Source organism: Myxocyprinus asiaticus, chromosome 7 (genome assembly GCF_019703515.2).
Source record: "Myxocyprinus asiaticus isolate MX2 ecotype Aquarium Trade chromosome 7, UBuf_Myxa_2, whole genome shotgun sequence".
NCBI classification, from domain to species: Eukaryota; Metazoa; Chordata; class Actinopteri; order Cypriniformes; family Catostomidae; genus Myxocyprinus; species Myxocyprinus asiaticus.
The window spans coordinates 28,836,959-28,855,203 of NC_059350.1; the positions used below are offsets into that span (position 1 = coordinate 28,836,959).

Below are 18,245 nucleotides of genomic sequence, written 5' to 3' on the forward strand. Positions count from 1 at the left end.
ATCTCGCGTTCAGCGCTTTATACGAAGTAAAACATGCGCACCTGTGCAGGGGCGAATGAAGCGTGATTTTGCCCGAACCTCCACAGCACACATTAGCGTGCTCCAGAGATAGAGCCAAAGCTATGGGACAGTCACAGTGCAGAGTGAAATGTGCGTGATTCAGCTGGGCTTCACTCAATATTGTGGCGGTTGGCAGAGACCACAAAATGTGTATGTGACACATTTGAATTCTAAAGAGAACGTCCTAGTATAAAGCTCTATGTGGGGGAATTCGAACATCTCAAACGGCTAGACAGCCCTGACATTATAAATAGCACAGATGGGGTAAAGAGACAAGTGTGAAATGCATCAACAACATTTGATGATGTGTATTTTAAAAACATTGTAATCAAACTAAAACATTTTAATTGCAGTAACAGTAGCTGATACCTAGTATAGATGCATATTAGGGCGAGTCTGTAAGACTTCACTTTTATTATTAATAATTATTCTGTTATCATTCACTTACCTTTATTTGATCCAAATCTGTAGGACTTTTTCTTTCATGAATGAAAAAAAGATTCATGTATTTTTCCATTTGCGGAAAAAGATACAATGTAAATGAATGGTGTTGGAGTTTAATCTACCCAATATATATCTCCTGTTGTACTCCATGGAATTATTAACTGTGAAATTTGTAGTTAAAGGTTTCTAAACATGTTAAGGCTATTAAACATATCAAATACTAGCCTATAGTTTTTATTTTTATTTTATTTATTTATTTTTTTCTCGAAAGACTATCTACATTAGCTTATCCACAGTAATGTGGAGCCATTCATGGTCTGACCTGTAGTTATGGCCTTTATTATTACAAATGCCACTGTTAAAAAAATGGAAGAAATATGGTAAACTTTCATGAAGGCAAGTACAATTTAGAAAGGTTAAAGGGGTTAAAAGCTGGACTTCCATGGACAAATGGACAATATATTGACCCCTTTTTCTATCCTACTCCTGTTCTAACTAGCCATGTTTGCCTTCAGATATTCTAAAGATGACTTAAATCATTAGGCTGAGTGGCTAGTGACTTTGGAATACCATTAGCCACAGTGGCCGGTGAACCAAAAAGTTAATGTCAAGCCCTGATTGTATCCATAGCATCATCAGGATTTATTCTGTCCATTTTGATTATTTTGGTCATGTTCTGGCTATACATGCTTGGACCTGATGATTGTTGCTTATGACTAGATTTCTTTTCACTTTTAGTTTTCATAATGTATTTTTTTTTTTTTTTTTTTTTTTTTTTTTTTTAAATAAGCCCTTGTGTAAATTTTCAGAGATGTCGCTGTATTAATGGCGATATATTCATAAATCTATTTCATTTGGAGAAGACTCAAGCAAATATGTATGCCTAAATGGAGGATTAATGTTTGGAAATACTGATTCAGGCAAAATATCAATGCTGGTATTATTAGATCTCAGTGCTGCCTTTGACACTGTTGACCACACATTCTCCTAGACAGATTGGAAAACTGGGTAGGGCTCTCTTGGATGGTCTCCTCAGCTGGATCACGTCATATCTAGATGGGAGGGGTTACTATGTAAACATAGGCAACTATGAATCTGAGTGGACATCCTTGATGTGTGGAGTCCCACAAGGCTCAATTCTTGCACTGCCCCTGTTCAACCTATATATGCTCCCACTAGGCCAAATTATGAAAAAGAACCAAATTGCGTACCATAGCTATGCAGACGACACCCAGCCTAGCTCTATCGCAAAATGACTACAGCCCCATAGACTCTCCGTGCAAGTGCATTGATGAAATCAACAGTTGGATGTGCCAAAACTTCCTTCAGTTAAACAACGACAAGACAGAGGTCATTGTATTTGGCAACAAAGGTGAAATTCCCAAGGTGAACACATACCTTGACTCCAGGGGTCTAAAGACAAAAAATCAAGTCAGGAATCTTGGTGTCATTTTGGAGTCAGAACTTAGTTTCTTAGTCACATCAAAGTAATAACTAAATCAGCCTACTTTCACCTCAAAAATATAGTGAGAATTAGATGTTTTGTATCCAGTCAAGACTTGGAGAAACTTGTTCATGCATTCATCACCAGTAGGGTGGACTACTGCAATGGACTTCTCACCACCCTTTCCAAAAAGACCATTAGACACCTGCAGCTCATTCAGATTGCTGCTGCCAGGATTCTCACCAGAACCCCAAAATCAGAGCATATTACTCCAGTCCTCATGTCTTTACACTGGCTTCCGGTTACATTTAGAATTGATTTTAAAGTACTATTACTTGTTTATAAATCACTCAATGGTGTAGGACCTAAATACTGTACATTGCAGATATGCTTGTTGAATATAAACCTAACAGACCTTTCAGACCATTAGGATCACGTCAGTAAGAAATATCAAGGGTTAACTCAAAACAAGGTGAGACTGCATTTAGCTATTATATCACCCACGGCTGGAACCAGCTTCCAGTAGAGGTCAGGTGTGCTTCTACAGTAGTCACATTCGAGGCTAGACTGAACACGCATCCGTTTAGCTGTGCATTTATTCACTGAGCACTGTGCTGCACTTACTAATTGCAGTGCATAATTTTATTTCTGTATTCTTTTTCTTTTTTATTCATTTTAATTTTTTTATTTAATAATGTAGTTATCCTATGCTGTGCCAGGCAGTTTAACTTTTTTTTTTAATTTGATTTACTTTTTATTCTTATTTCATGTTCTTAAAAATTATAAAGAAAATATATACACGATGGCAATTTAAAGTGCTTTACATAATTGTTTATGAAATGTTCTATATAAATAAACTTGCCTTGCCTTTATGAACGTTATCTTGTGTAGGGTAAGATTTGTTGGTTTTCGCATTAACGGCAATGTTTCGCTTGGTAATATTTCATACTTGTCAAACTTCGACGGTAATTAAATTCTGCCATACATAGACTACAAATGACTTTAATTTCGTTAAATGTCCCATCTTCATGTTATCTATATCAGAATTATGTTAAAAGAACAGACATCTGCACTGGTGCTATTGGGAAGGTTCTGATCATTATTTATAAATCAGAACAGAATGATATGGTTATTTGGTTAATATTGCCCTTACAAATGTATACACACATATATTTGAACAAACATTTGCATTTGTGGTAAATTGTTTTAAATCTGACAAACAGTTTGTCTTGTGACCTGCAGTTAAATGGCAGTGTGTGATTTTAACAGGTTTGCAGACCATGGCTGCATGTTGGAGGTGAGAGATGTTAAGTTTTTTCCTGATGGACGCTCCGTGGTGGACACCATCGGCATTGCTCGTTTCAAAGTGCTCAGTCATGGCCAGAGAGATGGATACCACACAGCCAAGATTGAATATTTAGAGGATATGAAGGTATAGATGTACTTTTGAGGAGTGCAAGAAAGACATGGTGTGTGCGTGCACGCGTGCGCGCGTTTGTGTGTGGGGATTGCCGATTTTTCTCTCACGCTCTCACACAGAGAGGGAGAGAATAATAGGCAATCTTCCATGCTGACCTGGTCTGTATGTGGTCTGTGTTCAGGTTGAAGGAGAGGAGTTGACAGAGCTCCTGAAGTTGCATGAATCTGTGTATGATCAGGCCACAGCCTGGTTTACCTCCCTTAAAGATGATATGAAGAATCAAATTATCAGCCACTTTGGCCAGCTGCCTGTCAAAGACTTTGACCCACAGGTGAACATTTACACCAAATAATTTGCTTAAGACACCAATCTTTATTTTTAGATTGCTGCCATGCATTTTTATTATTTTGTCTATCCAATACATTTGTAAAAATAACAAGCTAACAGATCTGGTTTGTTGTCTTGTTTTTCTCAGGTGAACCCCAGTGGTCCAGCATGGTGTTGGTGGCTGTTAGCTGTGTTGCCACTGGAAAACAGAGCTCAGCTCACCATCCTTGCTATGAACGCCCTTAAGGACCGACTGATTGCTATCCGCCGAGTCCTCATTTTTGTAACGCGCAAGCGCCCTCGATGATGTCTATGGTCTTAGTCTGCCTCAATTCAAATTGTCATCATCACTATTAACCTGTACCTTGGGAATGTTGCTTCAGACTGGGGTCAAGAAGGCATCTTCCATCGGCCATCCTGGCCAATCATTACAACACGCAACCCTCACTGTTTAGTCACCTGTGACAATGTGCAATAAAACAGTTTGCCAGTCTAAATGTAGCAACAAACATCATGAAAGGCGTGGGTGTGGGAAAGGTGTACTGTTTTTTTTTTTTTTTTTTTTTTTTGTGCTTACCTTTTCTAAGAAACTTCCACTTTTGTTTTGTGCTTAGATGGTGTGTAAGACTGACCAAATGTTTCTAATAGGCTCTTAGTATCAATATTGACCTTAGTGTGTTGGTTTTGAAAAAGAAAATCCATATATATATATATATATATATATATATATAATTAAAGTTGTAAAGTAAATGGAATGCAAGTCTCTGGTTGCCTGCTTTCTCTGTATGTTGATTTATTTTTGTTCCATTGCTCACACTCATTTAGAGATGTCTAGTTTATCCAGAGACCATTAATGCAGTCTTAAATTGCAGTGTTTTGATGTCCATATTGCTTTTAAAATAGTTTTGTAGCCCACCAGGGCCTAGGTCCCCGCGAATACGTGCATATTAAACGAACAAGTCATAAGATTAAGAAATAATGCCTTTTTTTTTTAATTCTCCGCAGACCAATGGTTTCCATCACACATACGCCAGCGTTCAGCGTGGACCTGATCATTTAACATAAAAATTACAATGGTGGAAAAAAAAAAACAACAACATAGCAAGTATAAGATGAGCTTTGAAGAGTCATAAAATGACAAATAACTGAAAGTTAAAAAAAAAAACAAAAAAAAATAACAGCAGTGTATCTAAAATCGACAAGCAGTAAAGCTAAGTCGTACATGCTAATCTGCATAATTTATTCATAAAGCATTACTGGGAACTGGAGTGTGGCTGGTATTTAGATGCATCTCTGATGAGCCGATCACATGTGGTAAGGTGAGACACATCTAAAGCTATCTAAAGGCATCATACTAAAAGACATCATCCTATCTTCAGAATGAATGATCTGATGATATTTCTAAATACATATTTTATCATTATTATTAATAATAGAATGCATGTTTAATGTTAATTTTTCAAAATACTATTGTTCATTGTTTTTAAACTCAAAATCAGCTATACGATAAAGGGAGGATTTAAACATTTTATGTTGCATATTAAACAGGTAAGAAACATGTATACCCAAATGAATGCATAACCAGATCTTATGTAGAATTTGAATATGAAAAAAACAAAACAAATCCATGACAATGCAAACAAAATTAAATTAACACAAAATGCAAAGCAGTGAATGAGTAATACAATCTAATCTGTAGAACCCAGTATGAAACAGTTCAGTGTTAGCAGTTGGTGGAGAGTGATTCAGTGTGAAGGTAGGTTGAAGTATTATAATGAAGTAGTGTTCCAAGTAGTAGATATCCGCAAATGTTAATCCTCTCAATCCAGATGACTCCCAGACTCAAAACCAAAGTTCATGGCAGTATGGAATATCAGATATGAGAGAAATGGAAGAGAACTTGAAGGCAGTTTGCATATATCTTGACAATAAATCTTCTACAAAACATACTAAATAATCCAAATACAATTCAATATCATAATGATCTTTATTGCCAAGTGTTCCCATGTACAAGGAAATTTTTGGTGATAGGAGAAACAAGTGCACATATAACATAACAGTGAGACAGAATATAAAACAAAGTAATTGTATAAACAGACATACAAATAATAGGACATATAACAGAATGGCGTATGTACTAGGGATGTGCGCTACGACTAAGTTGACTGTAATTAAACGGAAGTTTAATAACCCACTAGTCTAAAGAGTTCAGAAAACAGTTATTAAAAAAAAAACAAATTTATTCCAAATCCGATGCTAAATTCCACTGAAATGGGGCATTTATCTGCGACGTGCTCGCCTTGAATTATGATCATTGTACATTAAATATAGAACATGACACGCATTCACTGAATCAAAGTTAGCAAATATTTAACAGACATATTTATTGAAAACAATTGAATGAATACTGCAGGATCAATAGAACAACCATTAAAAGCCAGTTCTAAACGGAAATGACCAAGTAAAAGTTACTTGGCATATTAAAACCGTCAGGACATTGTTGAAAATAATCGACCAGTAATTCCAGTGTCGACTAGCTGCATCCGAACCGTTTAGTCGACTAGTCTCGCACATCCCTAGAATGTACATGTGCAAATGGTACTGTATGTGCAAGGTAAGGGTATGTTCAGTTATTTAATTAAATATGTGAATTTATGCATGTACATGAGATATGTATTTACATTATTGCACTATGGGGAGTCCTGGGACAGTTTAATTGTTCATGAAGAAAATGGCCTGAGGGTAAAAACTGTTCTTGTGCCTGGATGTCCGGGCACTCAGTGCTCTCTGAGAAACAAACAAACACTTCAAACCATGAACTCAGCAAACTTAGAAATATCAACCAAAAAAAAAAAAAAAAAAACATACATTTCTTGAACAATGGAAGATAAAACAACTCCTTACTTTCAGTTGAACTTAAAACAGGCGTTTCTCAACAAAGACTCAGGATTGTATGAGCTCAGCTAGCAAGACATACTTCCATCTCCACATGCTTTACACCCTTCCTTTACTACAGCACCACTATTTATACAATGATTAAGGCACTCTAGCGCCCCTAGCGGTGTGGAAGCGAAGGTGCTGGAACCCTATTGTAATTGTACTGATTTTCTTCTATAGGGGTTCAAGCCTGAAGGGCTAGAATCCATATTGTTTTTGTCCGGATTTTTATTAGGGGTTCAAGCCTGAAGGGTTTTTGTAGGATTTTCTTATCAGGGGGCCAAACAGCGAAGCTGCTGGAACCCTATTGTAATAGTACTGATTTTCTTCTTTTACTTATTAGGGGGCCAAGCAGCGAAGCTGCTGGAACCCTATTGTAATTGTACTGATTTTCTTTTTAGGGGTCCAAGCACAAAGTGCTGGAACCCTAATTTATTTGTATTGATTTTCTTTTTATTATTATTAGGAGTCCAAGCACGAAGTGCTGGAACCCTATTGTATTTGTACTGATTTTCTTTTTATTAGGGGTCCAAGCATGAAGTGCTTGAACCCTTTGGTATTTGTACTGATTTTCTTTTTATTAGGGGTCCAAGCATGAAGGGCTAGAAACCCTATTGTTTCTGAAATAATTTTTATTATTATTATTATTAGGGGTTCATGCCCGAAGTGCTAGAAACCCTGTTGTTTTTGTAAGGATTTTTATTAGGGGTTCAAGCCCAAAGGGCTAGAAACCCTATATTTTTGCAAGGATTTTTAGGGGTTCAAGCCCGAAGGACATAAATTAAATTTATGTCCAATTTAATTTCCGCTATAGTTTTGCGAACTAGTCCTAGGCCGTTCGTCCGATCGGGACCAAACCAATGCCAAATTATTCTATGGAGTGTCAATATCAACAATTATTAAAAAAAAGTTTGAACTTTTGATTCACGTTAGCTACGATATGCGAATAAACACAGGAAGTAGGCGTGGCTAATTTTATTTAAATGCTATAACTCTTGAACGAAAAGAGATATCTTCACTAAACTTGACATACTTATGTATGGGCTCTATCTAAGGATGCACAAAAAAATATGTGCAGTTTTGCAAATTGGTGTCGTTATAACAGGGAAAAACATTAAAATGGCTCTAACTATGAAACAGTTGGTCCGATTGACTTCAAACTTTGCATGCAGTGTCTTTGTCTCAGGTGCCATCAATGTTTATGAGGACATTTGCATATGTTTAAAAACATGGCTGTCATCGGCCAATCAGCTTTCAACAGCTATTAGACAAGGTTAACAAAGGTTGATCGGAATGAAACTCGGTGGATCTATTTGACTCTTGGCCTATGAGGTCTGTGCAAAGTTTTATCATGGTGCTATCACGATTTTTGTGCGTGTCAACAGTTCAAGAGTTAGGGCTCAAAATGTGATTTTTGTTTGTTTTGTTCGCAATAGTGCCACCTAGTGTCCAACGGATGTGTGTCTGTATGCCTGAATAGTGGGGGGAATTGGAACCATCCTGCCAAGTTTGGAATCTCTACGACTTATGGTCTCTGATGCCCAGACACTTTTAGGGCAGAAAAAAATAAAATAAATAAATATAGCCACAAGCAGCAATCATCGGGGTCCAAACATGTGAAGAAATAAACTAAACAATCAGAATTGACAGAAATGATCCAGTGGATGCCAAATAAACCAAACTGACTATATAAAAGCTGCTGAAAGCTGATTGGTCGATATGTTTTTCAAAATATGCAACTGTCCTCACAGACCTTGATGACACCTTGGACAAATAAACTGCATGCAAAATTTCAAGTCGATCGGACCAGCGGTTCCATAGTTAGAGCCATTTTTGTTTTTAACCATTATAGCGCCACCAAGAGGCAGAGGTGTGCAATATTTGTGTGTGTCCTCACAATGACTTCATACATAAGTGTACCAAATTTGGTGATAATATCTCATTCAGTTCAAGAGTTATAACCATTTTAGTAAAAGTGGACACACCCATTATGATTGTTTTGGCATACTGTTTGACGATAAATTTGAATTTCACAATTCCTTTGATAAATTTTATTTTGGGACCTCAGAGAATGTTTCTGCACTGGTTTGGTTCCGATTGGGCAAACGGCCTAGGACGAGTTTGAAAAAGTAATCTTTTAAAATCATCTAAAGTATTTATTGAATGTTTTGTTTCAATCCAATGGTACTTAAGGCAAATTTGTTCAGAATGAGGAGTTTTACAATATGGTATGAATAACGTGTTTCTTGGTTAAACACAACGATTGAATGATTTAAATGCATGTAAAACACGATAGCGTCTCCCGGTGGCCAATTTTTTTTCACATTTTTCACAGACCTCTGGGGCCAAGAAAAAAATTGATGTACCAAGTTTAGTTCCGATTGGCCTTATTTAACCCTATATAAAAGCTGCTGAAAACTGATTGGTCGATGGCGGCCATGTTTTTAAAGATATGCAAATGTCCTCATAGATCTTGATAGCACATTGGACAAAGACACTGCATGCAATATTTAAGGTTGATCGGACCAATGTTTCCATAGTTAGAGCCATTTTTATTTTTTTAATTATTATAGCGCCACCAAGAGGCAAAGGTAAGCAATATTTTTGTGTGTCCTCAGAATGAGCCCATACATATGTGTACAAACTTTGGTGATAATATCTCAATCCATTCAAAAGTTAAAACCGTTTTAGTAAAATTGACATACCCACTTCGAATGTTTTGGTGTACCATTTGAAGATAAATCAGAATTTCAGAATTCCTTTGATTGTTTTTGATATTGAAACTCTGCTGAATCTTTCTGCACTGGTTTGGTTCCGATCGGGCAAATGGCCTAGGGCGAGTTTGTAAAAGTAATCTTTTAAAATAATCTCAAGTATTTATTGAACGTTTTGTTTCAAACCAATGGTACTTAGGCAAAGTTGTTCAGAATGAGGAGTTTTACAATTTGGTATGAATAACGTGTTTCTTTTTTAAACACAGCGGTATATACAAATATTTAAACGAATGCAAAATGTGATAGCGCCTCCTGGTGGAAAATGTTTTTCAAATATTTGCACAGACCCCTTGGACCAAGAGACAAATAGGTGTATGAAGTTTATTTCTGATCGGCCTTATTTAACCCTACATAAAAGCTGCTGAAAGCTTATTGGTCAAAGGCGACCATGTTTTTAAAGATATGCAACTGTCCTCATAGACATAAAATGGACACACCCACTACAAACTTTTTGGCGTACCGTTTGACGATAAATCAGAATTTCAAAATTCCTTTGATTGCTTTTGATATTGAAACTCTGCTGAATCTTTCTGTACTGGTTTGGTTCTGATCGGGCAAATGGCCTAGGAGGAGTTCAAAAAGTAATCTTTTAAAATAATCTCAAGTATTTATTGAACGTTTTGTTTCAAACCAATGGTACTTAAGGCAGAGTTGTTCAGAATGAGGAGTTTTACAATATGGTATGAATAACATGTTCCTTTTTTAAACACAGCGGTGTATACAATGATTTAAATGCATGTAAAATGCAATAGCGCCTCCTGGTGGCCAATGTTTTTCAAATTTTGCACAGACCTCTGGTGCCAAGAGACAAATAGGCGTACCAAGAATATTTCCGATTGGCCTTATTTAACCCTACATAAAAGCTGCTGAAAACTGATTGGTCGATGGCGACCATGTTTTTAAAGATATGCGAATGTCCTCACAGACCTTGACAGCACCTTGGACAAAGACACTGCATGCAAAATTTAAGGATGATCGGACCAATGTTTCCATAGTTAGAGCCATTTTTTTTTTAAATTATTATAGCGCCACCAAGAGGCAAAGGTAAGCAATATTTTTGTGTCCTCAGAATGAGCCCATACATATGTGTACCAAATTTGGTGATAATATCTCAATCCATTCAAAAGTTATAACCGTTTTAGTAAAATGGACATACCCACTACGAATGTTTTGGTGTACCATTTGAAGATAAATCAGAATTTCAAAATTCCTTTGATTGCTTTTGATATTGAAACTCTGCTGAATCTTTCTGCACTGGTTTGGTTCCGATCAGGCAAACAGCCTAGGACAAGTTTGTAAAAGTAATCTTTTAAAATAATCTCAAGTATTTATTGAACGTTTTGTTTCAAACCAATGGTACTTAGACACAGTTGTTCAAAATGAGGAGTTTTACAATTTGGTATGAATAACGTGTTTCTTTTTTAAACATAGTGGTATATACAAATATTTAAACGCATGCAAAATGTGATAGCGCCTCCTGGTGGCCAATGTTTTTCAAATTTTGCACAGACCTCTTGGGCCAAGAAACAAATAGGCGTACCAAGATTATTTCCGATCGGCTTTATTTAACCCTACATAAAAGCTGCTGAAAGCTTATTGGTCAATGGCGACCATGTTTTTAAAGATATGCAACTGTCCTCAAAGACATTGATGGCACCTTAGAAAAAGACACTGCATGCAAAATTTCAAGATGATCGGACCAACTTTTCCTAGTTAGAGCCATATTTAGTTTATGAATTATTATAGCGCCAACAAGAGGCAAAGGTGTGCAATATTTTTTGTGTGTCTTCAGAATGAGGCCATACATATGTGTACCAAATTTGGTGATAATATATAAATCCATTCAAAAGTTATCACGTTTAAGTAAAATGGACACACCCACTACAAACGTTTTGGCGTACCATTTGACGATAAATCAGAATTTCAAAATTCCTTTGATAAGTTTTCATATTGAAAATCTGCTGAATCTTTCTGCACTGCTTGGTTCCGATCGGGCAAACTGCCTAGGATGAGTTCGAAAAAGTTATCTTTTAAAATAATCTCAAGTATTTATTGAACGTTTTGTTTCAAACCAATGGTACTTCAGGCAAAGTTGTTCAGAATGAGGAGTTTTACAATATGGTATGAATAACGTGTTTCTTTTTTAAACACAGCGTATATACAATGATTTAAACACATGTAAAAAGTGATAGCGCCTCCTGGTGGCCAATTTCTTTCAAATTTTGCACAGACCTCTGGGGCCAAGGGACAAATAGGCATTCCAAGTTTAGTTCCAATCGGCCTTATTAACCCTACATAAAAGCTGCTGAATGCTGATTGGTCGATGGTGACCATGTTTTTAAAGATATGCGACTGTCCTCATAGACCTTGATGGCACCTTGGACAAAGACACTGCATGCTAAATTTAAAGTCAATCGGACCAATGTTTTCACAGTTAGAGCCATTTTTCGTTTTTTAATTATTATAGCGCCACCAAGAGGCAAAGGTGTGCAATATTTTGGTTTGTCCTCAGAATGAGCCCATACATACAGTATGTGTACCAAATTTTGTGATAATATCTCAATCCGTTCAAAAGTTATAACCGTTTTAGTAAAAATGGACATACCCACTACGAACGTTTTGGCATATCATTTGATGATAAATCAGAATTTCAAAATTCCTTTGATTACTTTTGATAGTGAAACTCTGCTGAATCTTTCTGCACTGGTTTGGTTCCGATTGGGCAAATGGCCTAGGACGAGTTCGAAAAAGTTTTCTTTTAAAATAATCTCAAGTATTTATTGAACGTTTTGTTTCAAACCAATGGTACTTAAGGCAAAGTTGTTCAGAATGAGGAGTTTTACAATATGGTATGAATAACATGTTTCTTTTTTAAACACAGCGGTATATACAATGATTTAAATGCATGTAAAATGTGATACCTCCTCCTGGTGGCCAATGTTTTTCAAATTTTGCACAGACCTCTTGTCCAAGAGACAAATAGGCGTACCAAGTTCTGATCGGCCTTATTTAACCCTACATAAAAGCTGCTGAAAGCTGATTGGTCAATGGCGACCATGTTTTTAAAGATATGCGACCGTCCTCATAGATCTTGATGACACCTTGGACAAGACACTGCATGCAAAATTTCAAGTCATTTGGAGAAAAATTTCCATAGTTAGAGACATTTTTATTTTTTTATTATTATAGCGCCACCAAGAGGCAAAGGTGTGCAATATTTTTGTGTGTCCTCAGAATGAGGCCATACATGAGTGTACCATATTTGGTGATAATATCTTAATCCGTTCAAAATTTATAACCGTTTTAGTAAAATGGACACACCCACTACAAACATGTTGGCATACCATTTGATGATAAATCAGAATTTCAAAATTCCTTTGATAACTTTTCATATATAAACTCTGCTGAATCTTTCTGCACTGGTTTGGTTCCGATCGGGCAAACTGCCTAGGACAAGTTCAAAAAAGTAATCTTTTGTGATTAACATTTATATTAATTTTCAAAAAAACAAAAAACAAAACATATATACAGTGATTCAACATTAACACCCACTACTTCCCCTCCCCGATCAAGAACCCCACCCCAAACGAACATCCCAGTGGTCTTACATAAGTACACACATTTACAGAGAATAAAATAATATATATATATATATATATATATATATATATATATATATATATATATATATATACACACACATACATACACACACACACACACACACACACACACACACACACACACACATATATATATATATATATATATATATATATATATATATATATATATATATATATACACACACATATATACATACACATACACACACATACACATACACCTATAATAAACATACAACTCTAAACTATACCTCTCTCTCCACAGACCCACTGCGAGAGCCCCCCAAAAACGAATTGTATAAGGCGCACCCTTGCATCTCTCAATGCAGTTTTTATGTTTTTTAAAATCCTAGCCCATTCTCTCTCCTCCAATTCCAGGTTTAAACCTTTCTCCCATAATCTCTTGAGAGTGGTTGAGACTCCGTCCCCCAGACTCTGAATTAATAAGGAGTAATACACTGATGCCTCATGGCCCTTTCCATAAGCAGAAATCACCACTCCTAGAGTATCTGCTGCTTTAGGGGGGTGTATGCTATTCCCAAAAATAGTACAGAGCAAATGGCAACTGAAGATACCTAAAAAACTGAGATCTGGGGATCCCAAAATATTGAACCAGATTTTCAAAGGATCTCATCACACCGCTCTCATAAAGATCACCAAGTGAATTATCCCCCCTCGCAATCCACTCTGACCAACAAAAAGGGGACTTATTAATGCATAGTTTGGGGTTTAGCCATAGGCTCGAGGCAACATTTAGATAAATATCTGAATTAAACACTCTGGACACTTTTGTCCATACTGAGTGTAAATGTGAAATAATGGGGTGTGATTTTACTTCTCTATTTAGTTTGATGGAAAGACTGTGCAATGGCAAAATAGGGGTAAGGAGTTCTTGTTCAATGCAGAATCAGGGAGGGGCTCTTTCAGGTGGAAGTGACCAATGAGCCAAATGTCTGAGACCGAATGCATAATAATAAAACAAAATCTTGGGTAGGCCTAACCCACCTTTGTCAATCGGCCTATGTAATTTATTGAAATGGCGCTTACCACTCCAAATGAAAGACTTCGCTATGCTATCAAATTGCTTGAAATAAGAGAGGGGGACATCTACTGGGAGAGACTGTAGCAAGTAGTTAAATTTTGGAATACAGTTCATTTATAATAACATTAACCTTCCCAATCATCGATAAATGTAATGAAGCCCACCTGTCTACATCACTCGAAAACCGTTTTATTAAAGGGTCAAAAATAACTCTGACTAAATCAGACAAATTTGTTAGGAATAAAATGCCCAAATACTTAATGCCCTGTTCGGGCCACTGGAAGGCACCTGGCTGGAAGGCCATTACTGGACAGTATGCTGTCAAAGCCAAAGCTTCGGATTTAGACCAGTTGACTTTGTATCCTGAGAACTTGGAAAAGGAATTAATAATTCTGTGGAGGCAAGACATAGATCTAGTGGGGTCGGAGACGAATAATAAAATATCATCTGCATAAAGCAGAAGCTTATGCGCCACACCTCCCACCACCACCCCTGAAAAATCATCCTCCTTTCTTATCGCGGATGCTAATGGTTCCAGGGCAAGACAGAACAATAATGGGGAAAGAGGGCAGCCCTGCCGAGTGCCCCTATCCAGAGTAAAATAATCTGAAATTAATCCATTTGTTTGTACCGCTGCTACAGGGTGTCTATAAAGTAACTTGATCCAACCAATAAATGTACTCCCAAACCCATACATTTCCAAAATCTTAAAAAGATAATCCCATTCTACCATATCAAATGCCTTTTCGACGTCAAGTGAGATGGCAGTGACCGGAGTCTGATCATTTGCCACTGACCACATGATATTGATGAGATGCCTGATGTTATCAGAAGAGCTGCGGCCTCGAATAAACCCCACCTGATCTATATGTATAAGAGATGTCATAACTTTACTTAATCGGTTAGCCAAAATTTTAGCCAGAATTTTTACATCTAGCTGGATCAGGGAAATTGGACGGTAACTTTTACACTCACTTGGATCTTTGTCCTTTTTAAGAATCAGACTGATCCGGGCTTGTGTCATGGATGGAGGAAGCTTTCCATTCTTTAATGATTCAGTATAAACTTCTAACAAAAGTGGAGCCAGTTCTGTAGCATAAGATATAAAAAATTCAGCGGCAAAACCATCTGGCCCCGGAGCCTTACCAGTAGGTAGGGACTTGATTACCTCGTCAAGCTCCTCCAAGGTTATCTCAGAATCAAGAGAGTTTTTTTGCTCATTCGTCAGTTTAGGGAGTTCTAATGGTTCCACAAAGTTTCTAATATCTTCTTCAGAAAACGAAGACGTGGAACTATAGAGATCAAGATAGAATTCTTTAAAAGCATTATTAATATCAATAGCTGAGGTAAAAATTTCACCACCATCAGATTTCACTGAGGGAATAGTAGAAAAAGACTCTCTCTGCTTTATATATCTAGCCAAAAGCTTCCCTGCTTTGTCCCCTGACTCAAAATATGACTGTCTTGCCCTGAACAACCAAAACTCCACTTTTTGCGACAAAATAGTATTATACCTGTATTTCAATCAGGTCAATTCTCTGAGGTCATCAGATGACATACGGCGCTTCAGCTCTGCCTTGGCACTTTTAATATTTCCTTCCAACTCCACAAGTTCTCGTGCTTTTAATTTTTTGATAAATGAGGCATACTGTATGATTCGACCCCTAAGAACCGCCTTAAGTGCCTCCCAAGCCACACCCACAGAGGATACTGAGGACCAGTTGGTCTCCATATAAACATTGATTTCAGTCTTTAACATTTGTTGAAAATCAGGATTTTGCAAAAGGGATACATTAAAGCGCCAATTATATGATTTCCTTTTCTCTGTATGTGGCAATATCTCCAAACTCACCAGGGCGTAATCTGAGACTAAGATATTTCCAATTGAGCAATCAACAACAGATGAAATGAGGGACTTAGATATAAAAAAAAAAAAAAATCTATTCTAGAGTAAATCTTATGAACTGATGAAAAAAATTTATAATCCCTACCAGATGGGTTCAAAAGTCGCCAGATATCTACAAGACCAAGATTTTTACAGATCTTGTGAAGTGTCAGTGTAGCTCTAGGGGGTTTACACACTTTTGCTTCACTGTGATCAAGGACTGAGTCCATCAAAATATTAAAGTCTCCTCCCAATATTATGTCATGAGAGATACCAGCAGCTTGCAACATCCCTTCAAGATCTATAAAAACAGCCTTGATCATCAACGTTAGGTGCCTAAATATTAGCCAAAATCAACCTTTGCCCCTGAATTTCTCATAACACAACAATGACTCTTCCTAATTTATCTTTAATCTGTTTGAGACATTTGAATTGTAGATGTTTATTAATCAATATAATGACTCCCCTGCTCTTACTTGAGCCAGCGCTAAAGAAAACATGCCCACCCCATAGCTTCCCAAATGTTTCAGCTTCTTGCGGGGAAAGATGCGTTTCTTGAAGAAACACTATATCATATTTCTTGCGCTTAAGAACAGAAATAACCTTCCTTCTTTTTATGGGGTGCCCCAACCCATTTATATTCCATGTGGAGAGAGATAACCCATTCACATTAACATTTGACATATTGATATAATAAAAAATAAAAAAAATGAGTGTGTCAAAAACAAAATTATACAGACCACATCCCCCATTAATGCAACAATCAAACCCCGAACTTCCCCCGGAACAAAACAAACAGAAAAAAGAAAAACATGCGCATTAACCCTGCGCACGACAGCGCCAACCGGCGACAATCCCTCTAAACTCAAAGAGTCCATGTACGCATGCGAGAACCCCCGCGACAACTTTGCCATTGGATTGCTTGAGACCGGTGCTTCTGCACACATTTTGTGAGGCACAATTACAATAACAGAAAATACTTTGTAAAACATACCCCAGCCAACAGGCAGAATAACAGAAAAAACATGTAGATTCATTCACAGAACTGTCTCGAAGGTGTGTTCCTCCACAAAATAAATTCCTGCTGATATAAAGCCGTTTAGTTTCCTCGGACAGACAAACAAATGATCAGTGAGCCGGCTGTTATGAGTGCAGCAGATGAGGTAATCATTCTACTAGGAGGCATAAGCACAAAGAACAAACATATTTAACCACAACTGTCCCGAAGTAGTGTAATTCCACAAAACAAGCTCCAGCCATTAGGCAGAGCCAGCGTGAAAAACAAAACCAGCATCCCAGTTCCACGGATGATCAAGAGCCAAACTAACTCGGAGGCCGTGCAAAAAAAAAACAAAAAAAACACCATAACTTAACTCAGCCCGTCAACTTTATAAAAGACATCCTTTATGTGAGCATATAGATATTCTGTGGTCATCCAAAGTGTCCATTCTCGACCTGGCCGGGGAAAAAAATCTTCCGTCAATGCAAAAGTTTCTTGGTGTCATGCCATAAAACAAACTCCAGCCGTTAGGCGGACTAAACGCAAAAAGAAACAAAAATGGCACCAAGCTTCCTCAGATAATAAAGTCCCTGAACCGCGAGTCAGTCCACTAATATAAGAAACATCAAATGGCTTACTCCAATATATTTATAAAGGAGAGTGCCTGTTTTGGACAAGTAAATACTTTGCGACGATTCTTCGTTTCTGTTCTCAGTTTGGCCGGGAACATCAGAGCAAACTAGATCTTTTTCTGATTAAGAGTTTCTTGCATTCCTTGAACCGATCACGTTTCTCTCTTGTGGAATTCGCAAAGTTCGGGAACAAGAAAATATTATGGTTCTTCCAAGAAACACGAGATCTTTATCGGATGATTTCAGAAATCTGGCCAGAATGGATCGAGGCCTATCTCCCTCAGCAGATCTGCGAGCATGGACTCTGTGAGCTCACTCGATTTCCAGCTTGTGGCCTGTTATGTCCAGCAGACTCAGGAAAAACTCGTCCAGGAATTTCACCATATCTCTGCCCTCTTCATGCTCAGGAATTCCAACAATTCGTATGTTATTCCTTCTGCTCATATTTTTGAAATATTCCTGTTTTTCCGAAATTAATTCCAAATCTGTTTTGGACACGGGCGGATTAGCGGTTAATTCCCTTTCCGATGACTCAAGATAATCGATTCGTTTTTCAACTTCTGTCACTCTTGTAAACAACTCGGAGAATTTTGTTTCCATCGCCGTAATCGATCGACATATTACAGCGAGATCCTCCAAGTCAGCAAGAACCTT

General features: G+C 37.2%; 1 protein-coding gene and 1 long non-coding RNA gene across 4 annotated transcripts in view; one reads left to right on the plus strand and one right to left on the minus strand.

Moving 5' to 3' along the window:
* The window catches only part of lonrf2 (LON peptidase N-terminal domain and ring finger 2), a 76,514-nt gene extending 72,237 nt beyond the window's left edge, over positions 1-4,277 (plus strand). For all 3 annotated transcript variants that reach the window (XM_051702483.1, XM_051702484.1, XM_051702485.1), the window contains 3 exons: positions 3,218-3,380; positions 3,550-3,699; positions 3,844-4,277. In XM_051702483.1, coding sequence (XP_051558443.1) covers positions 3,218-3,380; positions 3,550-3,699; positions 3,844-4,002 — 472 coding nt within the window. In that variant the 3' untranslated portion in view covers positions 4,003-4,277. The remainder of the gene's footprint in view (positions 1-3,217; positions 3,381-3,549; positions 3,700-3,843) is intronic.
* Positions 1-18,245, minus strand: part of LOC127443757 (uncharacterized) — a 600,892-nt gene that overhangs the window by 468,845 nt on the left and 113,802 nt on the right. The gene's annotated exons all lie outside the window — the stretch shown is intronic.